This window comes from Tauraco erythrolophus, chromosome 4, assembly GCF_009769465.1.
Source record: "Tauraco erythrolophus isolate bTauEry1 chromosome 4, bTauEry1.pri, whole genome shotgun sequence".
Classification (NCBI taxonomy): Eukaryota; Metazoa; Chordata; class Aves; order Musophagiformes; family Musophagidae; genus Tauraco; species Tauraco erythrolophus.
The window spans coordinates 70,730,003-70,756,590 of NC_141468.1; the positions used below are offsets into that span (position 1 = coordinate 70,730,003).

General features: G+C 38.7%; 1 protein-coding gene across 3 annotated transcripts; it reads left to right on the forward strand.

The window, feature by feature from the left end:
• The first annotated feature begins 144 nt into the window (after window positions 1-144).
• FERRY3 (FERRY endosomal RAB5 effector complex subunit 3) lies at window positions 145-26,019 on the forward strand. Of its 3 annotated transcripts, XM_086610442.1 has the most exons (14): window positions 145-174; window positions 1,404-1,598; window positions 1,862-2,007; window positions 3,422-3,603; window positions 5,251-5,350; window positions 5,438-5,559; window positions 7,769-7,875; window positions 8,617-8,814; window positions 14,191-14,319; window positions 16,576-16,644; window positions 18,164-18,366; window positions 23,462-23,519; window positions 24,736-24,803; window positions 25,829-26,019. In XM_086610442.1, exons 2-14 carry the CDS (start codon window positions 1,421-1,423, stop codon window positions 25,919-25,921), a joined length of 1,653 nt encoding a protein of 550 aa, XP_086466568.1. In that variant the 5' UTR covers window positions 145-174; window positions 1,404-1,420; the 3' UTR covers window positions 25,922-26,019. The 3 variants fall into 3 exon arrangements, with proteins under 3 accessions (XP_086466568.1, XP_086466566.1, XP_086466567.1); XM_086610440.1 differs by lacking the exon at window positions 145-174 and having other exon boundaries at window positions 1,413-1,598; window positions 14,191-14,298; XM_086610441.1 differs by lacking the exons at window positions 145-174; window positions 14,191-14,319 and having other exon boundaries at window positions 1,413-1,598.
• Window positions 26,020-26,588: the final 569 nt, after the last annotated feature.

Here is a 26,588-nt window from a genome sequence, read left to right on the forward strand (position 1 = left end):
GCGAATTCGGCACATTCGCCACGAAGCGGGCGCGTGCCGAATCTGCGGCTCCGGACGCGAAGGTTCTAACGGGGAGGCGGGAACCGCCCGGCGCCGCCGCCTGCCTCAGCGGCTGAATCCCCCCCGCCCCCCCGGCCACCACACACCCCTCAGCGCCCGCCCGCCGCGACTCAGGTGAGCGAAGAGGGAGGAGGAGGACGCCGCTCCCGCCCTTCGCCGCGGGGGAGGCGGCTCGAGTCGCTGTGGGCGCTGCCCGGTCTGAGCTGAGGGGCTCTGCGACCCCTGGGGTTTGGAGCCTTCCGGGGGGTGAAGGTGGACAGGGTCCTGCAGCCCGTTCCCTCTCGCCGCCAGCTTTGCCTCTGCTTTGTCAGTCCCGGGAGCTCATGTTGTCTCTCGTGGCGTGGATCACCCCCTGCCCGGGCGCCCCAGAACCTGTGGAGGAGCCGAGGGCAAAGCGCCAGTGTTGGAAAGGGGGTTTGGCCCTCTGCTGGGGCAGACCGGCTTCTTAGCTGCGCTGGGGTCAGGGGCGGTTTGAAACTGATTTGTTTAGTTAGTTTCGGGATGTAGATTGTTCACTAGAAAACCCAAACGGCTATAAACTGATCCCATGGGTTTTGCTGTGGAAAATACACTTTTTTTTTTTTTTTCTTCTTTTCTTCTCTTTGAACCGTGTCTTTTTAGCACTGGGGAGGTTTCACTGGGGAGATTTCAGCTGGAGTAATGTGTCCAGCTTTGCAGGTAATGTTCAAAAAAGAGGAATGTAAATTGAGTGGAGGAGCCCTAGTGGAGGGAGAAGTAACTGGTACAGGTATGTGCTCCCATCCTCTATTTTGATCCTGTAGACAGTTCTCTTGCTTTTCTTTTTGGCATATTTTTAATGGTATTATTTAAAATAACATCAGTCTATCCTAAAGCAGGTTACAGAATGACAGAATAAGCTTTTTCTAAAAATTATTGCAAACTTCCTCCCAAGTCTACCACCTGCAGAAAGAAGGAAATAAAGCCTAATGCACTGTGAAGGATTTCAGATTTTGAGACATGCATCTCAGCAGTTGCAGCATCTCAGTTGAAGTTTGCTATTTATGAGAGTTCCTTCTGTCCTGATTCTGCCTTTGAGTCACGAGTCTTATACTCTAATTTGTAAGAGCAATTACCCAAATTCATATACTGATACACTCAATTATGGTTTAGAAGCATTCAGTGTTTTGGACGCTGGACTTATGCTTCAGTTCCAGCCTATGTATTTGGAAGTCAAAACTGAGATGAGTTTGGAAGACAAAATTTGAGGAGCTAAATTTTCATGCTAGAAACTGTTAGTTATGAACAAAGCTATGCTTTTAGTTAGTGCTTTTACTTATGATTTTACAAGAATGTGACTTACATCCTTTCAATTTCTAATGCAGGAAATCAACTCAAGAAGATGAAGCCTAATAAAGGGAATACCTGCACTAGGGAGAGAGACTATGTGTACGAATTCAATGCTGGAAATCAACATTTAGTGCTTACAGTGCCTCTCAAATTCCCTGTGCAAGAGAATATTAGTCATTTGCACGGACGTCTAATGCTGCTCCACAATCTGCCGTGCTTTATAGAAAATGGTAAGAATTGATTTCTTAAATTAGTGCCATATATCCATGTCTGTAGGTGTCTTACAACCTGCTTTAAGGAATCGAAAGAAAGGTATTTACTAGAATAGTCTTAAAAAATTTGGTTTTAATACAGCAACACATTAAAGAAAATTACTGTCAGTACTAGCAAATAAGGTGCCCAAGTAAAACTTTATTTGTATGTTTCCTAGATCATTACTGATACTTCCACTGACATGTTTTGTTGATGGACTGTTCTCTTCTTGTTATAATAGACCTGAAGCAATCACTTAATAAGTTCGTAGAAGAGGAAACTATAAAAGATTATGACAGAGAGGCTGAAATGGCTCTGGAAGCAGTGAAATCAGGAAAAGTAGACATAAATCGGCTGGCAGATACTTGGGCTAAAGCTTATAAAGAGGTAAGAATAAGGCTGGAAAGTTAATGTTCAGGACTTGCTTTGTGAGAGTGCGTGTGAATGTACAGACAGAATCACATCTGTGAAGATGCGAAATTACAGTGAAATTCACTTTTACTGAGCAATTCTTAAAATTTTTTCTTTTTATCTGAAAGCAATCATTAAGTCTTCATCCTACAAGTCTCAGTCAGGTGTTTTTATGAATTTAGTAGAGTCAAAGGATAAAAAATTTAGAGATAAATAGCTAGTGATACTCAAATGAAAATAGACCTAAGGGTTGTAGTGCATTGGAATCAAAGTAAGAGATAGTAAAGTGATGCTCCTATCCTGAATCTCAAAAATAGCAATAAAGACTGCAAAGAGAAAGTGTGTTGTTAGAAGAGACTTTTCAGCTCATTTTCTGAGTTCATGTGACTGTTTTACATTATTTAGTGATGATGAGGCTTTAGCTGGAGTAACGCATCCAGTTTTGCATGTGATCTTCAAAACAGATGAATGTAAAAGAACTGGAGGAGTCCTAGCAAAGAAAAAAAAGAATGACATAAACCATAGCATTTGAGGAAGAGTTTGTAGGAATTGAATTTGCTTATCATGGAATATAGAAGAATATTGTAAAAAATTCCAAAACATACGTCTGTTACAAAGGGGATTGGAAACATATCACTTGCCTAATGAACATCGACAAAAATGAAATTGGCTTTACCTTTAAGAGGTAAAAATATGTATTGAGTGAGCATGGGAATGTGACAAAACATTGAAAAGAGTTACTTCTTCTGTGCTAAGCAGTTTCTATGAATAGGTTAGCCTGAGTGCAGGAGTTAAGATCATTTCTTGACATTTCTAACCTACGTTTCAATGATACAATCTCAATTCGTCAGCTGAATCTAGTGGGGATGATTGCAGATGTAAGGAGTGTTTCAGTATAAAGGAGCTTGCAAAACTGGCATCTTTGGGCTGTTCCTTGTTCAAAAAAAATTGCTTTCCCTAAATCAGTGTTGTTGATCAAATTCTAGTGACATCAGAGGGTTAGTCATCCTTTCTAGCAAAACATTTTTGTTTGCACAGCTGGTGTTTTGGGCCTTATCTAAAATTCATCAATTGCAAATACTGTTGTAGATATTATTGTTCTTTCCGAGTTGGTGATGGCTGAAAATTGGCAATTCCTCACTGTAGTCAAAACCTTAATGTTTCTGCTGTTAGTTGCTTTGAAAGAGAAAGAATATGGGAAGGGAGAAAATGTTAAAGCTAAAGCAAAATACAGAAAGCTCAAATTAGGAAATTGTTGTAGAAAGCTCAAACTGTATGTTGAAGGCTGTGCAGCAGTGTGCATGCCCAGTTGGTTTCACACCACCATTATGAGGCATCCTTGCATATCCTAAGAGATACTATATGCTTTAAAATCTCTTATAATTTTTAGACAACATTAGAATATGCGAAGCCTGAAGAAACCAGCTGGGATGAAGATTTTGCGGATGTTTATCATGATCTAATACATTCTCCAGCTTCTGAAATGCTGTTAAATCTGGAACACAATTATTTTGTTAGTATCTCAGAATTAATAAGTGAAAGAGATGTGGAATTGAAAAAACTACGGGAAAGGTATTCCTTCTTTATTTTTTTCTGTCTTAGTAAATAGGGCTGCATGCCACTGGGTGCATACAAATCGTAGGACAACGTGTGTCCATGTGTCCACTTGTGTTTTCTATATAAACCCTATTCTAGTTTTATGTTTCCCTCTTCAAAGTCATATGACACTTAGCCTATATTGGTAGGGTTAGCTATCTTCTATTCTCCGCAGTCACTGAGAATATTAAAAGCTAAAGCCATCAGTTTAATACAGGGTTTGATTTCCGTTGCTATGTCCACGTTGTAAGCGATACGGCAACGTAAAGTGCTTATAGAAAATAAAGTATGTTTATGTACCATGTTTTGCCTTTTATGATGTAATTTAAATCAAGTATTGAAAGTTCCGCGGGATGAAAAAGATCAGCAAAAGACTTGAACCAACTTTAAATCAGAAACTGTTGAATTTGGAATTTAGGAAAGTCTATGTGCAATCCCGAGTTTCCGAAGAAGCGTGAATAGCTGTAGGTGGCTGCTGTGTCCACGAGAGGGAGCACATACAACGCAGAGTTGTCTTTTTTGACACTAAACAGATTAAGGAAAATGAATGCACACAAGTGTAGATGTAGTATGGATACTAAATACTGGGGAAGCTTGAGATGCCAGAATATTCTGAGTAGGTATATTTTAGCATTTTCAGTGGCAGTATTACTCTGGAATTGTGTTTGTTTAAGCTCATGTTATATGATGCTTATCTGTTTATATAGTTTCTTCTAGACTGAATGTTAAGTATCTCTAATTTGAAGATGACTGTTGCCAATAATGTGTTAGCAAAACTTTTTGCTGCTTATTGACTCTTCTCAAGTATGCATCTAGAAGAAAGAGCACTTAATCCTAAGAACAGTAATGTAGAGCTCTAGCGTGATACACACTCCAGAGGAATTTTTAATATCTATTTGTCATAATCAAGAAACTCCATATGTCTGTGGCAGCTGAGACTATCCCATATGAGTGTAGGTGTTGTTCTGTTTACACAGGAGCTGACTTGGAATCCCTGACCTTCAACTCAAATTTGTTTTGTGGGTATTCATTGCTAAATCTGTGCTAGGGTAAATCGATTCCTTGCTGAAGAAAGGGCTGGATGTGGAAGACGAAGTGAAGCCAGGGATTAAGAGGACCAAGGAGGGATGAGGTATTGGATGAACTGATGATAGCAGGGTAGTCCTTCAACTCCAGGTCCCCTCGCTGAGTGTAGTTTGAGCTGGAAGCTCATCTGACTATTAAAAATAGGTGTGTTTAGCCTACTTCATGGTGTTTACCTGCTGCATCATCTGTGGTTGGCACAGGAGGAAAGCAAGGGACTGAGCAGGTCCATTTCAAAAACTCTTCTGATGATGAGGATAATACAGTGCTATATTAGGGTATCCGGAGACACTGTTGTACCTTCTTTTGAATATCTGTGAGGGCAGACTTGAAATGTATGAATGCCAATTCCAAAGTGAGCAGATGGACGAGGTACTGCATGACGTATCTTTCAGCTGTGTGTTCAGTTGTATCTCTGCTTGTGATGAGCATTTGCCAGCTGACTGATACAACTGATGATTGTGTCAGTAACTGTATTGACAATAATGGGGTTTTTTGAAAGCATTGCTTGTTGTAAACCTACGTCTGCTTCCCTTTCAGACAAGGAGCAGAAATGGATAAGGTGATGCAGGAGCTAGGGAAATCGCTAACGGACCAAGATGTAAATTCATTAGCGGCTCAGCATTTTGAGTCTCAGCAGGTAAACCAAGTTCAGTGAAGTAGAATACATCATGCAAATAATTGCTTTAAAAAGAAGACACTCAAATTATCACTGTCATCTTGTTAGGATTTGGAGAACAAATGGACCAATGAATTAAAACAGTCAACTGCTATCCAGAAGCAGGAATATCAGGAATGGGTCATAAAGCTTCATCAGGACCTAAAGAATCCCAACAATAGCTCAATCAGGTATTTAATTCCTTTGTGATGCTTACTTCCATCTGTAATAGTTCAAAGGACTTGCTTTTATATGATCTGTATTCCAGATTAGCAATTTAAATAGGATAATCAAAGAAAAGCAAAGGCAAATAAACCATCATAATTAAATATTTATATTTTTAGGAGTTTATTAATTGTATAATGTTATCACCTTTCTGTACCAGAAAGTGTTCTAACGCACTAAAATACAATGGGCTGATGAATGGAATTTCTTCCTATTTTGCCTTTATTTACAATGTCTGTTATTAATAGAATTTCACAAGGCTCTCTATTGTCACTTAAGGATGTTCTGCAGAATAATTGTAGCTTAATGAATGGTAACAGTATCACAAGTTTCGAATTAATAAGCCTTTTTTTGTTTGTGGTTTTTTTTTGTTTGTTTTATGTATACATCACTGTACAGCTAAAAAAATTGAATTTTTTAGTGTGAACATGTGTGGTGAGAGTTGAAAGAAAAGCTTTCTGGTTGAGGAAGTAGCAGGGAAATCAGAATTTGCAACTTGGAGAGGTCCTTACTCTGTATTGCTAGTAACCAGCACCTTTGCTGCTAATAAGAAAGTAGAAGGAGTAAAACCTAATGCTTTCTTATGCCTCACGTTAGCAGAAAAGCCTGCCTGAGTATATTTGAGTGAATGCAGTAAGGAATTTATGGGAAGCACAACACAAAGTCTTGAACAACGCAGATGTCAGTGATAAGAGGAGACAGGCATGGATCATAATGCATGGAATACTTCATCACTTTCTCTTAAGTGTTTCCTATAGGGATAAGGAAGCTGAATGCATGGAACATGAGGGAGAAGGGGAAATATATTGGAAGAGAATGCTGTATGTTTAGATTTCTCACTACTTTCCTCAGGATTTTGTCGTCTGTGAATTTATGTTTTGGAAGAGTTTTGCAGTTCTGAGAATGTCCTAGAACTGCATAGCTCATAAGCAAGCAATCCTCAAACGTTCTTCCACAGAATTTTCATGTTAGCTTTGCTGATTATTTCCATGAGGCTTTAAAGATAGTAACATTACAAAGGCTGTTCGTACTTACCACTGTGAACCTCTTCCTGTTTTCTGGCCACTTACTGCTGTAAAATCAGACCAAGGCAAAGTTGCTTAGAGCCGAAAGCTGGAAGAAATGGGCTGCTAGAGGTCCAGAGGCAAGTACCACTGAGAGAGATTGAGGATGTTTTGGCTTCATAATCCTGGATGCTTATAACAGGTGTGAAGTGATGGCATTTTAACCACATACACTAGTAGAAAGTATGATCTCTCTGCTTGTGTTGAGTCCTGAGAACTAGATCCCTAATGCATTTGAGAATAATGCGCAGAAAGTCTATAGCAGGGCAGCGAGAAGCATAAAGAGAGAGAGAGAAATGTGTGTGTTACACACATATATAGACATAAAAGATTCATATATACACACACACATATATATCTTTATGCATCTAGTTGCTTATATGTGTGTGTATATATATTTATTAACGGTGTATCTCAGTTCTGCCTCATCACTAAGCATTTGCAGTTAGTGCTTGCAAGTTTACAGAACAATCCTTTGTGAAACACCTTTGAAGAACAGGCACTTTGAAAACAAAGAGAAACTTTATGTTAGTGCAGAAACAAATCGGAGAGATGTTTATGTTCTTTCCTGTAGCAGAAACAGTACTTATTATGTCACTTACTACCAGATGGTTGAATTTAGGAAAAAAGTTAAAATTGATCTCTGAAATCTTTCCTGCTAGTTTGAACACTGTGGAGCATTTGATTTGCTTTTTGTAACCTCCCATTTTTTGTGGGAAAAAAAAAAAATGTTTTATCTAGTAACTTCATAAATAAGAGTTTGGGTATTATAAATAGGCTGAGAGGAATTTTTTTTTTCCTTTTATTCTTGTATTGTTCTTATGTTATAACTAGGTATTGTGATTTGTTTTTATTTCTCAATCTCAGAATGCTTTACAAATGAGCTAGGTGATGTAAATCAAACAGTGGAGTCTACTCTTCCTGCTGGTATGGACGTGGAGTGTTGCATGCCAGAAGGGCAAAACCCCCGATGAGTGGAGTTCATTCATATAGGTTTAATCTCTTGATTTCCACAGACTAGCTGGGAAAACTTTGGACAGTTTTTGCAAGGTATTGCTGATCTTGGACAAAAACTAGGATAAACTTTTAAGTACATTTCTCATTATTTTAGCGATGAAATTAAGGTTCAGCCCAGTCAACTGAGAGAATCTGTAGAAGGAAATGGAAGAATTTATGAAGAGCAAAGGCTGTTAGAAGAAAGTTTTACTATTCACTTGGGTAAGTAAAGTAAACTGACATCACAACCAAGCATAATAAGAGTTGCTAATATATAATGTATCTAAGCCATGTGTTATTTATAGTATTTAACTGTTGATGTATGTAACACATACAGTTTGTAATTGTTTTGTATTTGTTCTTTACGTATGTAAGAGAAGTACAGTACAGTATAAACTGTAGCAGAAAGTATCTAGCTACCTGAAATATACTTAATGGAAAATGTTCTAGAAGCAAGTTTTTATCCACTCCAGCAAGGTGACTAGTGAAGAAAAGCACACTAACATCAAAACACATAGCGGTTGAAAACTATATTTTAACTTTTCTTTTGTTTGGTAAAAAAATGTGGGTATTCAGTTCAGTTCCCGTGATAATTTAGCAGAAAAGCAGATGCTTAAAATTGTTACTTTTTGTTTATGCAATAGAGACTTCTTACACCGTTCGTTTTGACTTCATTAATATTTCATCCATAGCCCTATAACAGGGAACAAGGCTTATTTCAGGTATACATAACCCTTGCTTTGTGACAGTATGTGAATACGTTGTGGTTTTACTCTTATTTCGTAAATTACTGATATGTATGTAAAACTGAATATGTGCTTAAGAACTTTCTTTAAGTATTATATTTCCCTTATAGATCTTTTTCACAAAACTTAGGGGAACACTTTGATCCCTTGGATTTTAATAAAAATCCTGAGTTTCCTCTTTTACTGTATGTATTAAAATAATTTCTATTCCATATAGGAGCTCAGTTGAAGACCATGCATAACTTGCGATTACTGAGAGCTGATATGCTGGATTTCTGTAAACATAAGCGCAATCATCGAAGTGGAGTAAAGCTTCACAGACTTCAAACTGCGATGTCTCTCTATTCAACTTCTCTCTGTGGCCTCGTGTTATTGGTAGATAATCGTATCAGTTCTTACAGTGGCATCAAAAGAGGTGAGGCCTTTAATGGGGTATATCATGTCAGTGAAAACAAATGTCACTTAAAAACTTGCTGTCTTCTCTCACCAAAAAAAATACTCCCCGTAAAATTAAAGCTTACTAGAGACCCTAATGTTTTTGACATAGTATTGCAATAGGTAACAAATGCAAAAAGAGGTATGGATAAGGATGGGAGACAGAGTTGTGCTCTGATATGCTGTTATCTCTCTCTCATCTCTTTCCTAGGTTTTGTGTTTGAGTAAGGAAGGTCTTAGACTAAACACTTCAGTGTTCGTTTCTCTGCCTGAGACTAACTTGTTATCAGTAGAGGCTTCTAACTCTCCAATGTCAGCTTAGCGTGCTGAAACTTATTTGTGAAGATCAACGTGTGAAATATGCTACCACTTTAAATTGATAAGTAAATGTAAAAAAATACCATGTACTTTAGATATCTGCAGCACTATGAATTCCATTAAAAATGAATGATAGGAATATTACTTGCCTACTCCTGGAAAGTTTGATTATTAGCTGTTGTAAGTGCAAGTGTCTTGAGTAACCGGATACTATGATGAAGGTGTTTTGTATCAAGGTTAACCAGTGAAAAGTGTTCATTCCTGTTCCAATTTTGGTCACCGAGGCTTTCCCTGAACCATGTGATTGACTTTCCCACCTTCCTCTTGAAGTTTAATACCACAATATTACACTTGAAATATCTTTTTGACTGGAGCTACTCTTACTTGTCATAATTCTAGTGTGTTGTGAAAAAAAAAATAGGCTTTGGTGATTAATGTTTTCTGGAAACAGTGTGGAATCAGGCTTGTAGCAGGAAGGAAAGGGAAATGTACCAGTAAAAATTGCAGTTGCATTTGTGCTGTTTATAGTTTCCAATTTGCTCAATTATGGCAGTATTATCTCATACTTTTGCTTGTTTTCACTTTTTTTAGCTGCTTAAATTAATAAGAAATAGAGAAGACTTGGTTTTTTGCTAAATCTTAGGTGATAAGAGAAGACGGGCATTTAAGTAATACTGTTAAACACAAAATTGCGTCTTCTAGCCACCGGGTAGATCTTGCCGCCACAGTAGAGGTGAAAATAAGGGACAGTATCACAATCTGTAAAATATAATCCTCAACAAGTTTTGATTTCATTGAGTTCCAAAGGGACTTCGACAAACTTAACCATGGGCATGTTCCACAGCTGTCTGAACCACCATTCTTTAAAAAAAAGTTGCAGAAATTAATGTCTCAGCTCCTCTGACCTAGTCGGATATATTACTTTAAATCATCAGTGAACGTCTGGTTGTACTGGGTCCCTAAACCACTATAGGCAGCAACTGAGGCTTGGGCACATTTCTTTAAATCCACTCTGTGGTGAGAGTGGTAGCTTCTGGCTGAAGAGCGGTAATAAACACCTCTGAGAGGAGACTTTGCTCTTGAACGTTTAAAGCTATTTGTTTCAAGAGCGTTAACCAGAACCAATTCCCCATCCTAAAAGGCTCTTTGAGAAATAAATGCGCTAAGGGGTTCAAAGGTTCATAAAATTGCTGTATAGAAGACTTCTAAATAATATGTTGATGCTGTTGTTTCAATAGAGAGGTAGTGGCTTGTGCAGTCTAAATTTCTGGATTAGAAAAGGGCAGAAACAGTTTTCTGCTTCTGTTTTAAAGCTGGGGAAACATGCAAACCTGATAGTCTTTATTTGTTATGGACTAGAAGCTCCCTCAAACCTCTGGGAGATTTTCAGAAGTAGTTCATAGAATCATAGAATGGCATAGGCTGGAAGGGACCTTAGAGATCATCTAATCCAACCTCCCTGTCATGGGCAGGGACGCCTCTCAACTAGATCAGGCTACTCAAGGCTCCGTCCAACTTGGCCTTGAACACCTCCAGGGAGGGGCCATCCATGACTTCTCTCGACAATTTACTCCAAAGTCTCACCACCCTCGTACTGAAGAATTTCTTTCTAAGATCTAATCTAAATCTGTTCTCCTTCAACTTAAACCCATTTCCCTTTGTCCTGTCAGTGGACACTCTTGTAAAAAGTCCCTCCCCAGCCTTCCTGTAGGTTCCCTTCAGGTATTGGAAGGCAGCTATTAGGTCCCCCTGAAGTCTTCTCTTTTCAAGGCTGAACAATCCCAGCTCCCGCAACCTGTCCTCGTAGCAGAGGTGCTCCAGCCCCTGGATCATCTTTGTGGCCCTCCTCTGAACACACTCCAACAGATCTATGTCTCTCTTATGGTGGGGACACCAGAACTGGTCGCAGTATTCAAGATGGGGTCTCACAAGAGCAGAGTAAAGGGGGAGAATAACCTCTCTTGACCTGCTGACCACACTTCTCTTGATACATCCCAGGATGAGGTTGGCCTTCTGGGCCGCATGAGCGCACTGCCAGCTCATGTTGAGCTTCTCATCTATAAACAGCCCCAAATCCTTCTCTTCAGGGCTCCTCTCAACCCACTCTGTGCTCAGTTTGTATTTGTGCTTGGGATTGGTCCGACCCAGGTGAAGGACCTTGCATTTTGACTTGTTGAAGCTCATGCAGTTAGCACTGGCCCATTTCTCAAGCCTATCAAGGTCCCTCTGGATGGCATCTCTTCCCTCAAGTGAGTCCACAGCACCACACAGCTTGGTGTTGTCAGCAAACTTACTGAGGGTGCACTCAATGCCGTCATCCATGTCACTGACAAAGATGTTGAACAGCGCTGGACCCAGAACAGACCCCTGAGGAACACCGCTTGGCACTGGTCTCCATGTAGACATTGCGCCATTGACCACGACTCTTTGAGTGCGACCATCCAGCCAGTTCTTTATCCACCGAGTGGTCCAGCTGTCAAATCCGTGTCTCTCCATTTTTGAGACAAGGATGTCATGTGGGACAGTGTCAAACGCCTTGCACAAGTCCAGGAAAATGACATCCATTGCTTTACCCACGTCAACCAGCACTGTAGCTTTGTCATAGAAGGCCACTAAATTAGTCAGGCACGACTTGCCCTTAGTGAAGCCATATTGGTTGTCACCAACCACTTGGTTATTTTTTATGTGCCTTAGTACAGCTCCCAGGAGAATCTGTTCCATGATTTTACCTGGCACAGAGGTAAGGCTGACTGGTCTGTAGTTTCCCGAGTTGTCCTTGGTCCCTCTTTTAAAGATGGGGCTTATGTTGGCCCTTTTCCAATCTGTAGGAGCCTCACCAGACTGCCAGGACCTCTCAAATATGATGGCTAGTGGCCTAGCAACTTCAGCCGCCAGTTCCTTCAGGACCCGTGGATGTATCTCATCAGGTCCCTTGGACTTGTGCACCTTCAGGTTCTCTAGGTGTTCCTGGACCTGATCGGCTCCTACCCTGGGTGGTTCTTCACTCTCCCAGACCCAGCCAACATCCTCTGTGATTTGGGTGGTGTGGTTCGAGCGGTTGCCAGTGAAGACTGAGGCAAAAAAGTTGTTGAATATTTCAGCCTTCTCCATGTCCTCAGTAACCAGGTCACCTGTATCCTTCCAGAGAGGCCCCCCATTCTCTCTTGTTTTAATTTTTTCTCTCACGTACCCATAAAATCCTTTTCTGTTATTTCTAATATCGCTGGCCTGATTTGACTCTGTCAGGGCCTTAGCTTTTCTAACCTGGTCTCTGAGTACACAAGCAACTTCCTTTTAAACATCCCAGGTTACCAGTCCCTGCTTCCGTGCTAGTTGGAGTAAATGAGCTCCAGGTGAGCATGCTGTTTATCCAAGCATTTTACATTGTTTTGAGCAGCACCAGTCACTCAGCAAGCACTAAATGGAGAGGGGCTCCGGTTCTATCAAGTCCTCTAACTTACTTGGTTGACCTTGTCTGTTTAGGTCTATCCTGAGGAAACTTAAGAATGTGCTTCACTCAGTGTATTTGGTTAGTTCTGTTGTGTCTGGCAAACATTTTGGTTTGTGACACCATCTGTTGGTCTGGCAAACATTTTGGTTTTGACACCATCTTTGGTAGGTGTCTTATCCAAAGTGTTTCGATTTGTCTCAAAATTCAGGATGTTTGTGAGGTATTTGCAAGTCTGAAAACCAGGGGTGCAATGTTTTCTGTATTGCTTACAATGTGTAAATGGCAACTAGCAAAATAATACCTTTGGAAACAGCCTTCAAAGGAAAGTTGAACTTATGTGTGAACTTTCAACGTGCAAATTTCATTCAGACTGTTTTTTCTAAGCTAGACGAATAGCTTCTTTATATACATCATGCATTGCCTAGCTCAGGTCTCTTATATTAGGACTTTGTAGGGCTACTGTGACTCAGGTTTCAAGTAGTTGTAGCACACTCAGACAAAAGATAAACTAAAGGTTAATTTTAATTTAAATACAAGAGATTTGTCTTTTATTTGTTTCAAATAAAATGTCTTGTGACCTCATTTTATCTTGATACACATAGAAAACACAATCTTTTGATTGTGCTGCTTCTTCCCTTGGTATTGGACACCAGAATTTAATAAAGCCTTTTGAAAATAGATTCTGCTATGGTGACTTCATGTAAAAAGATAAAATACGTTAAGATTTTTCCTTCTACCCTGCCTGTTCCTGTTGCAGTCTTTTCACAGGAGTATGTGGTGCTCTCCAGATAGGCAATCAGAGTACATTAAGAACGTTAAGGAGGATTAGAGCAGATACCTCAAAACAGGAAGTAAGCAGCAATTGCTTAGTGAAGCCCATCTCCTTTCTAATAGCTTGCTTTGGCTCCCATTGACTTGCTTGGAGAGGCAGGTGGATATTAGGATAAGGAGCTTAGATTACCAGTCACAGAGACAGTATGTTATGATCCTAATTATCAGTATAATATTTCCAAGACTTTCGTAATAATTGCTTATCAAGAAAAGGAACTTGCAGCGCTCTTTAGCTGATGACACTTTCCTTTAGCTTTCAGATCTGTGTTTTGAGAACTAAAAGGAAAGAACTGTAATTCCACCTTTCCAGATAATCTGTTTGTGAATTTCTCTAATAGCTCTCATTTTTCAAAACAAACTGGAATGCTGTTGTTTCTGTTGGAAGTATCTATTATGTATGTTTTGATAAAGTATCATAGATTAAAGGACCGTTAGTAACAAGACATTGTTTTTAAAGCACAATTACATTTAACACACACATATTATTGTTGTTATTTGGAGGTTATTTGGTCTGAGTGTTTTGGTTTGAAGAGCAACAGCGCTCAAGTTCTTTTTTTTCACAAGCAGTTAATTTATGGCAAGAAATGTTTTCTCTGCCATAATTTTTGTAGAATTTGAAGAGGAGTACAGCAGAGCTTTGTCTGGTTGGGGGGGGGCTGCCTTTGTAACTGGCCTTGCTTGAACAGTAGAGCAGAGTTATGTAATGTTTCTAAGCACAGCCTTATGACGTGGATTTTAATCTTATTTTTTTCCTAGATTTTGCAACTGTTTGCCAAGAATGTACAGATTTCCATTTTCCTGGAATTCAAGAACAGCTTGAAATTGTCCAGAAGGTTGTACTTAAGGCCAGAGCACAGCGTAGCAGTAAGTCGAAAAGACATCATGGTCAGTGACAACCAAAATTACTTTCCTTGAAATAGAATAGTGGTCAGCTGAATGTTTATGGTTACGAGCAAGTTGATTTCACTCTTTGGTTACCTGATCTGTAAGGGGGAATGTTCGAGTTTATCGATAAACTCTGAAAAGTCTGGATGAGATTATCTCTTCACAGACAGCATGTTCCCATGATGTCTTTGCTGCCATAACAGACATACCTTACAAAAAAAAAAAAAAAGTATAAGTCCTTAGGTTCCAGTCAAGCTTTAACAGCATGGGAAAGGTATGGGGCCATTGTGCTTTCCTCAGCAGTTCAAACTGCCTGTAGTAACACAGACTTTATCTGACTTGGTGTTTTTATTTCTATTTAAATGAAAATCTTTAAAAATTGCAGAAGAGGACTTATGACTTTTTCCCTTCCTTAGAAGTGAACGCTAAAAACTGAATAATAAATCGCCTAAATGTGCATACTTTTTAGAGCTGACCAAATCCTTGTGAATGGTTTACTTTGCAGTTATGTTTACAAATGGCTGTGAAATTTTCTGACCACATGGTGTTAAGGCAGTGCTTGTACAGCATGAAACTCTGTTTTTCTTGCAGAGAACCACCTGTGTGGTTCTTAGGAACCTGCATGTTGCTGTAGTTTTGAGGAAAATACTGAAAGCTGTTTTTATACTGTTGATTTATGTAAATCTCTTTAGAATTTTTCTTGTAATACTAGGAATATATTTGTTTTAAATAGTTACATTATTTTAAAAGCAATAGCAAGGTACTAGGTAGTTGTGGGGGCAATTTGGAAAGTATTGTGTTTGAAAATATTGTGTTTTGTTTGTCCAAATTAAGAGATACAGTTCCAACCCCCCCTGCTGTGGGCAGAGACACCTATCCCTAGATCAGGTTGCTCAAAGCTTCATCCAATCTGACCTTGAACGCTTCCAGGGATGGAGCGTCCACAGCTTCTCTGGGCAACCTGTTACAGTGCCTCACTACCCTCAAAGTGAAGATTTCTTCTTTATATCTAATCTAAATCTACTCTCTTTCAGTTTAAAACTGTTACCACTCATCCTATCACTATACTCCCTGATAAAGAGTCCCTCCTCATCTTTCCTGTAGGCCCTCCTTAAGTACTGGAAAGGCACTATAAGATCTCCCTGGAGCCTTCTCTTCTTCAGGCCGAACAACCCCAATTCTCTCAGCCTGTCTTCATAGGAGGGCTGTTCCAGCCCACTGATCATCTTCATGGCCCTCCTCTGGACCTGCTCCAACAGGTCCATGTCCTTGTTATGTTGGGGCCTCCAGAGCTGAACACAGTATTCTGGGTGGGGTCTCATGAGAGCAGAGCAGAGGAGCAGAATCACCTCCCTCGACCTGCTGGCCACGTTTCTTTGGATGCAGCCCAGGATACAGTTGGCTTTCTGGGCTGCCAGCACACATTGCCAGCTCATGTTGAGCTTCTTGTCAATCAATGCCCCAAAGTCCTTCTTCTCAGGGCTGCTCTCAATTCATTCTCCGCCCAGCCTGTACTTGTGCGTGGGATTGCCCTGACCCACATGCAGGACCTTGCACTTGGCCTTGCTGAACTTCATGAGGTTTGCACAGGCCCACCTCTCCAGCCTGTCAAGATCCCTCTGGATGGCATCCCTTCCCTCCAGTGTGTCGACCACACCACATAGCAAACTTGGTGAGGGTGCACTCGATCCCACTGTCCATGTTGTTGACAAAGATATTAAATAGCGCCAGTCCCAATACTGACCCCTGAGGAACACCACTCGTCTCTTGTCTCCACTTGGACATTGAGCTGTTGACCGCAACTCTTTGAGTGCGACCATCCAGCCAATTCCTTATCCATCAAGTGGTCCATCTGTCAAATCCATGTCTCTCCGATTTAGAGACAAAGATGTTGTGCAGGACAGTGTCAAATGCTTTGCACAAGTCCAGGTAGATGGACTACCCTCTTGCTCTTTCCTTATCCACCAGTGTTGTAACTCTGTTGTAGAAGGCCACTGAATTTGTCAGGCACCATTTGCCCTTAGGATACCGTAGGATGATTAAATAAGAAAGCTAATGATTTGAGGTAAGAATCAGTTCAATGTCTAATGAAGACTGCAAAACCACTTCCTCTCCATCTGCCTGCGTTTTGGGGACTCTATAGCAATGTTACGTTAAAAATTCAAGCCAGATATCATCTTACTATATCAAACTGTCATGCTAAAGTGTAATTAGTAGATGATATGTTTAATATTTGCGTTATGTATTTAAATACAGAAAACAAAAGTAGTGGAAATGAAGATAAATTGAAGAATATTGAACGAAACCAGTCAAATATTTTGCCAGGTGAGTTCTGTTGCATTTTCCCCCTCTTCTTAAAGCAAATTGTATTTTATAGACGCACATTTTTAGCTCTAAAGTCAGAACATAAATTATAAACTAAACCCGAGTTGACCTCAATCAGAGGAGAAGGATGTTCTTGTGGCTAAGGCAGAGAACTGGGTGTCAGGACATCTGGTTTCTATTCCCAGCTTTGCCACTGCATCACGTGACTCGGGGCAAATCACTTAACTTCTCTATGCCTAAAATTTCTTTTCAGAATTTGAGAGTGAAAAAAAGACCTCTGAGCATCTTGGGAAAAGATGAAACTTATAAATACTAGCAACTAATTTTGTTTTTGACAGTAAAGCATTTTAGAATGTATTTTTTAACTTTGAGAGTGTACAAATCCATTCCTCTCAAAGAAGAAGTATCTTCTGTATTTATTGTGATTTTTAGTAAGGAAAGCTTCTGTGGAATTTAAAGATGAATACACAGTTGGAGGGGGAGGAGTTAAATCCATACAATCCGTGGTTGAATAAGAGGGCTTCTTAAAATTGCTTTCATGATTGTCCTAGATCTTATTAGGATAAGTGGATTATAAATCAACTTGAGTCCTTAACAGATAAATCCCTGTGACTCTTGCAGTAGTGGCTTGTGTTACTACTATCAGGTGGTCGTTGCTGGGGGTTACTACCTCCTTAGCAGTCATCAGAAAGGAGTATGTACCCCTTCTTCTGCTGTCCCAGTACAAAGGTAGTATCTTAACTGGCCAGTGAGAATAGCTTTGAAGAAAGACTTCTATCTGTTGACTGAAACAGTAGAGGTATGGCATACCTGCTTTTCTGTTGACTCTGGTGTAGGCTTTTGATCTCCAGCAGAAAGGTAAGATGGAGAGACCTACGTTTTACTGCCCTTACTCTTTCTCAGTCTTTCATAAATGAATACCAAGTCTAAAAATACCAACAAGATGTCTTGTTTGTTTTGCAAACAACTCTGTAACTAATCTTCCCATTACTAGGAATTATTTTAAATCCTAATGATCATTGGTACCTTTGTCTCCCAGTACATATCTCAGTTGCTACGTAACCCACTATCTTTTTCTACAGACCTTTTACATCCTTTATTTTAACCCATCCATTTTTGGTATTTCCGCCTCCCACATCTGTCTGCAATTCGGTGCTTACATTATATATTTTGAGTATTACACTTCCTCTGCGTTTGTTTTTCTGTTTTGTACTATATATAGATCGTATCCGCCTGTACTGGCACGGTTATGTCTTATGACACCAGGTGCCTGTGATGCCAGTGAAACCCATCAAAGCAAGGAAGTGAGTGTAGGATGAATGTAAAACAATGATATTCCAAGAGATTTTACATCAGTTAGTTTCTAACTTTTTTTTAATCTCCTTATGTATGTGTTCTGATCTCTTGTATATTTTTATGTGCCTTTTGTCTTAACTGACCCTATCCTTACATTGTGTAACAATTGTATTGTGGTACAGATCACTACCATGATATCTTGCCTTCTTGGTTTATTCTGTAGGAGAATTCTACATCACACGCCATTCAAATCTTTCTGAAATTCATGTTGCTTTTCACCTCTGTGTGGATGATAACGTAAGATCTGGGAACATAACTGCTCGGGATCCTGCAATCATGGGACTCAGAAACATTCTCAAAGTTTGCTGCACACATGACATTACTACCATCAGTATTCCTCTCCTATTGGTCCATGATATGTCAGAAGTAAGTAAATGTAAATATTTGGTTTGGTTTTATCTTCTAGGATGCAACAAAAGTGATTTTTGCAAAGGGTATGTTTAATGCTGGTTTAAGCGAAATGGGACAGTTTATCCCAGTCACATGCTCCTGCCACTTCATTGTGCTGGCACTCATATCTATATGGTGACCCAAATTAAGGAACTGAAACAGTTAAAAGCATTTCAGCTGGTTAAATCACTTTGGTTTTTTATTTTCACCCCTCTACTTTGGACACCTCACTTTCTTGATCCAGCTCATTGCACAAGTGTTAACGAAAGATGGGACTATGTGCCTGGAAGTCTTACGGCAACAGCTCTTGCTTAGAAACTGTACCTTCAGAGTCACTGATGTGGTAGTCATACCAGATCTCCAGTTTTCATTGCTGCTAGCTGGAAAATCTTAAAACTAAGTTTTATGAGCAGCAGAACTAGCAAAGCTTGGCTTAGAGTTCTGTATCCCTAAACACCACTCTTTATCACCTCAGCCCTACGCAGCAGCAACCAAATTTCACCTTTTCTCTTAACTGTCTCTTTCTTCACTACCTAATCACTTGCATCCTTAATTTCTGCCCGTTTCCTCTCTAAGTCCCCCAAGTACCAACTGGGCTAGAAGCAGCATATTGCTGAGGCTTTTTGTAGATACAAGTGTGCTTGCTTCTTGTGCTGAGCTTTTGTGTTCTCTCCTTCAGTGAGATACTGATGTGTAGAACTTCACTCTTACTTAACTGTTAACTTTTCACAGTGCATAGTAACTTAATACCATTAACAGCCTCTTTCCTCTGTCACATCTGGTGCACAAGATGCTAGCAGAGAAGAAAAGGGAGTGGGGAGGCAGGGAGAGAAGCAGTGGACAGGTAGTTACAGCCATGTGCCTCACCTCCTTAGTGGGTGAAAAGTCTATAAACTTAAAAAAAAACTTAAAAAACTTTTTTAAAAATGAGAAAAATAAGATAATACTGCCATTTCTGATACCCTTTCTGATATCCCTTTCACAGATAATTATGGTCTGTGGTGGGTTTTTTAAATACTCTTTGATTTTTCCCTTGTAAATTTCAATGCTGTCTTTCCTTCTTAGAGAGTACCTGACTCATAGCATAGTAAAGGCTCACCACTGGATTATCTTTAACAGTGACTTTTTTTTCCTAATAGAATTTGATTGGAACACAGTGTAGAAGTAGCCCCCTTTTGCAAGATCAGAGTCTACTGTTGTCAAAGTGCAAGCAATACAAAAGTTTAAAACATCCAATAATGAGGCTTCTAAAGGAGATACTTCTACACATAAAAGTAGACTTTTAGAAACAGATCATATTATTTCCAAAATTTTTCATCTCTGGTATCAAGACCTATTTTGGGGCACAAATGCAAGTAATCACCTTGCAGGACAGCAGCCTGGGTTGCTCATGGAACTCAGTCACTGCGTTTCATAAAGGTATTGGCCTTCTTTCTTAATCAAGTTGCCATCTGGCTATATTATTTTTTTCTTTAAACCTGGTTAGTTTTAGCTTCCATCTGCATATCTGTGTTTTAAAACACAAACAAACCACAAGACCAAGTCTTCAATGTGCTTTGAGAGTGTTATTACTTGGATGTGTGAAACTGAAGAATTACCACCTTCTTGTCTAACACTGGATTCTTAAAAGGTCCTGGTAAAACAATTTACTTTTTATATGAAGGTATATTTTATATATTTAAGTCTAAGGTATATTTCTATATTTTAAGTCTTTGCAAAGTAAGCTGAAGGTGACCTGTATGGTAAGTGTATATTTAGCCAAAACTGCGTTGTGTGAATTGCATTAGCAGCATTGCCTATTACAGTGCTTTGCAGCTGGCTGACCTAGTTTGAAACACACAAATATGTAACTTGTTGAGGGAGAAGTGAACAATAACAGATTTCTGAAAGTTAACCTGAACTTGGTGCCTTCAGCAGCCCCAGTTTTGAATCTGCATTTACCACCTACATAAAAACATTTTTGTAAAGTGGTTAACCAGGAGCACAGCTGCAGAGATGTCTGCATGCTTCATTGTGACAGGCCTTCATCATGAGTTTTCTGTGTGCTTTTCCCAAAGATTTTCTTCTTTTATGGTTGAAAGAGCAGTGTTTATAACCTCACAGAAGTGATGAGTATGTCAGTCTCAATGAAGCCATTACATTTCATTGTTATTGGACCTTCATGTAAAGCTTATTAATTTTTTCTATGAAAAAAAAATAGGAATTCTGTTTTCCTTAATTTTTCTTATGACAAGAACAACAAAAGCAGATTTCTCTATTCTGATCCTTAAGTTAAACAAAGGAGAGAAACTGGGTTTGATACTTGAGAAAGGCAAAAGCAGACAAGTTCAAATTCAGAACAACTACAGAGTTACCGTCTGATCACTGTTCTGAATCTAATATAAACTGATATATAAACTGGGGATTGAAATGGCTCTAATAGCATGGCATAGCTAAAAATGCTAGAGCTGGCACGCTTCCTTTGTAGTTTCAACGTAGGAGCCATTGCTGCTGTCCACATAGCAAAACTGAGAAAAATGTGACTCTTCAGGGATCTCAGGCAGCTGTCTCTATTACCCTAAGTTAAGACAAAAGCATTTGGAAAAAAAGTAGAAATGGAGGGAGTATAAGCTGTGTAACAAATGTTTTTGAACATGGGTTATGTATATAGGGAGATTATTGATGGATGTTTTAATCTCAGATATTTCTCATCTGAGTTTCCTGCCTTTAAATGTATAGCTGCTCATACAGTGTTTAGGATTTGCATAGATACACTTTGAGAAAACATATTGCTAATTCTTAACTTACTAAAGTTAACCATTGAAATTTGGGTTGAAATCTTTGTCCCAGAAGACATTTATGGACTTTAGTGTTTTCATTACCTGGTTATGACGTTGTTCTGCAAAGGCACAAGCCCTTAGCTTTGTAAGCGGCAGCCCTGTGTTTCGAGTCTGTCACAAATTTGTTTGAATGAAGAGGTTTGCAGGAGATCTTTCTCATCAGTGAAGTTGGCCTTTTTTTTTTTTTATAAATAAGCAGAGGAAAGCTTAATTGGACAACAAATCATTACGTCCTATAAAGGAGTGAGGTGTAGTCTCCACTAGTGAACAAAACCAAAAGTCCCACGTGTATTTTTTTACGAACTTGAATGCTATTAACCAAAACTCACTATAGGACATGGGATGTTTTCTTTTTTTTTTTCGCCTGTCCCCCACACTGTATTTTGAATTGGTGCTTAGCTGGTCCTTCATCACTTCCACAGCTGTTACTTAGTTTGCATATAGAGGAGAATCCTGATAATTGGGCAAAATCATGAGAACTTATGTTTTTAAAGTTGGATTAGAATTGAATCACTACTGCGTCATTTTCAGTTCTTGTGGCTTGCACTCAGTGACATTCTGGATTCAACCTGTTATTTCCCTGAGTGCCCACAAGATTTAACATCTATGTTCCTCTGAAGTAGTCCAAGGAATACTGTCATATCCTGCTGTTTTGATTAGCCCTTTTAAGGCTTAGTTCCCTTTATTGATTACGCAATGTACTCCTGAGTTGCCTTCAGAGCAACAGGACCTTTCTTTTTAAACACTTGTTTTTTACCTAAGGCAAAACAGTCATAAAAATTAACAATAAATGCATACATTACTTGCAACAGAAAGCACACATAGGCAGAGAAATTATAACAAAGACCAAGTATTTCTTCCAGAGAGCTTAGAAATTAAAACAAAAAAATTATCCAGCATTATTCTGATTAATGTGTTGTATATCCTAAAAGCAGCATCTATTAATGCAGTGATTTACATAATGAAATAATTATTTCTGAATTTTCTGAAAATATATTCCTAGCTTATGCTGGTTTTTAACATATTACATATTTTGGGAATGGCAGGAGATACTTCCACCTAAGTAGGAACTTTCACTTTGGCTTGCAGTAGTTGTTTAATGCAGCCACATTGAGTGTGCTGTTTCAGTGTTATCAGGTGGCATTCTTAGATAACCTTGCTTCTCAAATAACTTTTTTTGATCCTGAAATTAAGCTCTTTGAAAATGACAGATGGCACAATGTTTGGCATTGCAAAATGAAGGCTGACTTTACTGAATAGAAAATTATGTAAAGTATAAATTGGAAAATGTATATAGTGTGATAAATTTGTTACCATGTCTATATTCCTGTATTCAGACTAGAAGGTACTCATTTTGATGTTGAAGAGTACATCAAAATAAATAGGTACTATTTTCTTTGAGAGGTGTTTACAGTGACAGTCATTCTATCTCTGACTAGGAATATTCATCTTGATATAATTCACTTTGTAGTATACAGCCAAAGAATGTTTAATGTACTAAAGCGTTTAAACTGCTAATGAAATTATTTAGACCAGTGCTTGTAGCCATATCTTAAGGTATCTTCAACCAGTGTGTTTTTCATATCCCATCTTGGTATTTAACTTTAGATAAGAATTTGCTGTCTGTTTACATCTGAAATTCTTTCATCAGATGAAGATGGATTTTGTTTGGTTTGACTCTTAACATAAATACATCTTTAGGTGAGAAGGGCTTTTTCCAGTTCCATTATTAGAGAGAAGGTTTTTACTGCAGGAGGCAGGTATGCCAATAAACCTTAACCAGAATCATCAAGAATAGCTGGGAATCATCAGTTACTACTGTAAAGATGTGGTCAGGAGCCTGTCTTTGGCGAGCTGAAGCACAAATCTGACAATTATCCGTTGAATATTGTACATTTTTCTGTAGCTCCACAGGGGAATTTAATAACCCTGTTTCCAATTACATTAATAGGATTGTCAACAATATTTTTCTTCAACGTCTCAGCTTCAAAATGGATAGATTGTTCTGATACTGGGCTCTCCTACCAATAAGCAGTGGCAGTGCTTTTATGGTTGGACACCTGTAAGGTATATGCCACCTGCCTAGAATACTCAGGAAAACTAAATCGCTCTTCATGGCCTATAATGCTGCTTGAATACCTGTTGGGAAGATGTGGTTCTGTGGCAAAACCAATTTATTTTTCATAAATTCCCTGCTACTCTTGTTGGTTAGATCTATTGGGCATTGAGGCTTTTCATTTCTTGATTTTTAGGAAATGACTATTCCATGGTGCTTGAAGAGGGCGGAACTTGTGTTCAAGTGTGTCAAAGGTATGTTAGTAAACGCTTCAGCTGGATTTTTTGTTGCACTGGTGACATCCAGCCTTAGCTCAAGCTGTATATTTTCCCCAAAAAAGATATTTTTCAATAATTTATTGTTTGCTAAAACATACACTTATATTTTCTCTTTAAAATTATTAACTGTCATACCAGGAAGTAGTCTCAGACACTTAAAATGGAGACTAAAAATGTTTTTAAATTATCTTTATGTCTTAAACATAGACAGTAGAAGAAAAAGCGCTTACTGCTACTTTGAGCAATCTCTGAATGAGGGCAAGAGCTGGTAGTTCCCTACGGTATAATTTCCAGTGTCCTGGAATTTTGATTTGCCTCAAACAATGTCTCCCCCTTCACAGTTTTCCAAGACTAGTTGATACGCTAATTCATCTCTTTGATGGAAAGTCCTCATAACTCAACTTAGTTTTATGTCTTTCCAAGTGGTGTTATTGCTTGCTGCATTCTTGTGTGCTGTACTTAAATACTTAAACTAGTCATTTAGAGCATTTGAAATGTTAGTAGTGTTAATGTTCTTGCTACCACCTTCTCGAGGAACCTCGTCCTATTGTGACCTTTAGTAATTCACAATGGAATATCATCCATGTAGCCACTTTCATTATAAAAGGGTTTTTCTGAGTATCTTCATTTGCCACGAGTGTGTTCCTGTAGACCTGGCAGTTCATTTATTACAGTAAGGAAATGCTAGCATGCAACTGTCGTATCGTAATTGAGCAGTAAACGAGTGCTGAGCTTTTTCCTTAAAACTAAATCTGGGTAGTCTGTGTTGCTGCCATATTGTCAGTGTGCTTTTGGCAACAAGCTTGTATTCATTCACGTGGATGTGATCACATCGGAGCTAAAGGAAAGAGCTGTTTCTCAATGCAAGCAAGCCATTGAAAGAACTCGTAACAGGCATGTTTGGAGAAACCTCTCGCTTCTGCTGGCTAGCACTGTGCTATACTGTAGGACTGGTTATTTTGCTTTTCAAAGGCACATTGATATTCTCCATAACTCCTCATTAGACTTTCCAGTTAAAGCAGATTTCAGTCAGGAGATTGGCTGAGTCTGATCTAAGTGCAATTAATAACATCCTTAGTTAAGGCAGTTAAAATCCTAATTGCATGTGAAAACTCCCTTGCTGCTTGATAACGATGTTATTGACGGAGAAGATTGCATAGGTAATTCATACAGTATGAATGCTGGTTTTTAGGTTTCATGATGGAAATGGCCTCGTGGGATGGAGGAATTTCTCGGACTGTACAATTCCTGGTACCACAGGTAGGTTAAGATTTAACATAAATGTTAAATCTTGTGGGCACTCAGGGAAACAACCAAGTTTGTTTCCAACCTAGGAGACTGTTGGAACAAGAAGTTAAATATCAGCAGATCTAATTTGGATTTCTTTGCTCTGCTCTGCTCTTTTTGTGTGAGCTTAAATTAATCACTGTGGTTTTGGCCCTTTGCCTATAGAGCAGGAATAAGGAGTTTATATTTTTTGGATATCCTGTAGTATCTTCTGAAGATGCTAAAATTTCAGACTGGGAAGTTCACCTTTACAAACAGTGCATACGTCACCTTTGAAAAAGATACTTTTTTGCTGTTATTTACTCTGAAGAGATGGGCTAACCTTGCATTACATAAGTTTAGGTGTTTGTTAGTCATATTGTCTAACAATATGCACTGAGTTCAGTCATGCTTCCACAAAATCATTAATGACTCGAGGTATTTGAAGTTAATTGTAATTAAATTCTGAAATTATTTAATTTGGAGTTCTAGCTGATCTTCAGGAACAGGAAGTCTTCCAAAGGTGTCCGGCACTAAATTTTATTTGTTCTAAAAAGCAGTACTGGAAGTAATATAAAAATCAAAGTTATATTAGGAAAGAAATAACATGTATTTCTTGAAAGAGTAGTAAACTGCCGAGCAAGGAGGAAGCCAAGAATAAAGTAAATAGTGAACTTGAGTCTAATCCTGGAATTCAGAGAGCAAGAGTCCTGTAGATAAACAGCACTGTCCTGCTTACACAAGGCAGAAATAATCAATTACTGGAACAAGAAATCTACTGGAAACAGATATGTCACAGAAATATACGAACAATATTTTTAGGTCAATCTTTTCCTTTTGATTGAATTAAATAGAATTGTAACACATAGCTTGAAAATTATCTTCGTGGTTTTCTGAAAAACAGCAATTCTCTGTCAAGAAACAAAGATGTCAAGAAGCAAAGTTGAGAGAGACTTAATTCTTCCAAACTACAGCAAAAAGTCAAGGTTTACTCATGTGTTTTTTTTTTATTTTTCCAGACAATTTCTGAGGAAATGTTTTACCAACTGAGTAACATGCTTCCACAAATCTTCAGAGTATCCTCTACATTAACTCTGACCTCTAAGCACTGAATTTTGTGCAGCAGTAAGATGTTTCCTGTTGACAAAGGATGAGATTACAGAGATTCTGGAATGCGATGTCTCTTTTTCTGAGGGATGATGGCTCTGAAGTGGTATTTGTTGCAATTCAAAGAACCACGTTGTCATAATAAAAGATAAACTCTGTCTGTACTTGGATGTTAGCAGTTGATTTTTACCTCTTGCTTTCTGTTTCAGTAGAGTATTAATGTTGAATTCTTCACCTTTATCTGAAAAGGCATTCAGTGTAGCTTATTGTGTGTAGAATACTGAAATATAAGTGATTCTTAAGTAGTAGGAATAAGAGCTTATGGTAGGAATAGGATCTTCTTGGTGGGCTTCAGGTTGTTGAGTTTTAAAAACATTTTCTGAGTTTGCTCAGTGATATTTAAAAAAAATATGAACAATGTCAGGTGTCTCCTTAGAGTAACTTTGACGTAATTAGTCACAGTTGTCTTTCCAGGGTCACAGTGACCACAAAATAAAATGTATCATTGCCTGATTTTTACCATTTTACCATTACAAAATGAAGGCCATAAAACTAGCTTTTAACCTGCTGCACTTTGTAAATCACAGAAGTGTTTTAAAAAAATATATTTTTTTTTTCCTTTTTTTTCCCCGTATGTTAACTTTTTGCTTTATTTCAAGATTTCACATTGAC

What these genes read in the sequence shown, in the direction of transcription:
- FERRY3 (XM_086610442.1), top strand. Translation starts at nt 1,421, where the DNA reads ATGAAGCCTAATAAAGGGAATACCTGCACTAGGGAGAGAGACTATGTG. An exon ending in TTACAGTGGCATCAAAAGAG is followed by an intron (nt 8,815 to 14,190) that starts GTGAGGCCTTTA and finishes TTTTTTTCCTAG; the next exon opens with ATTTTGCAACTGTTTGCCAA. An exon ending in TGTGTTCAAGTGTGTCAAAG is followed by an intron (nt 23,520 to 24,735) that starts GTATGTTAGTAA and finishes GCTGGTTTTTAG; the next exon opens with GTTTCATGATGGAAATGGCC.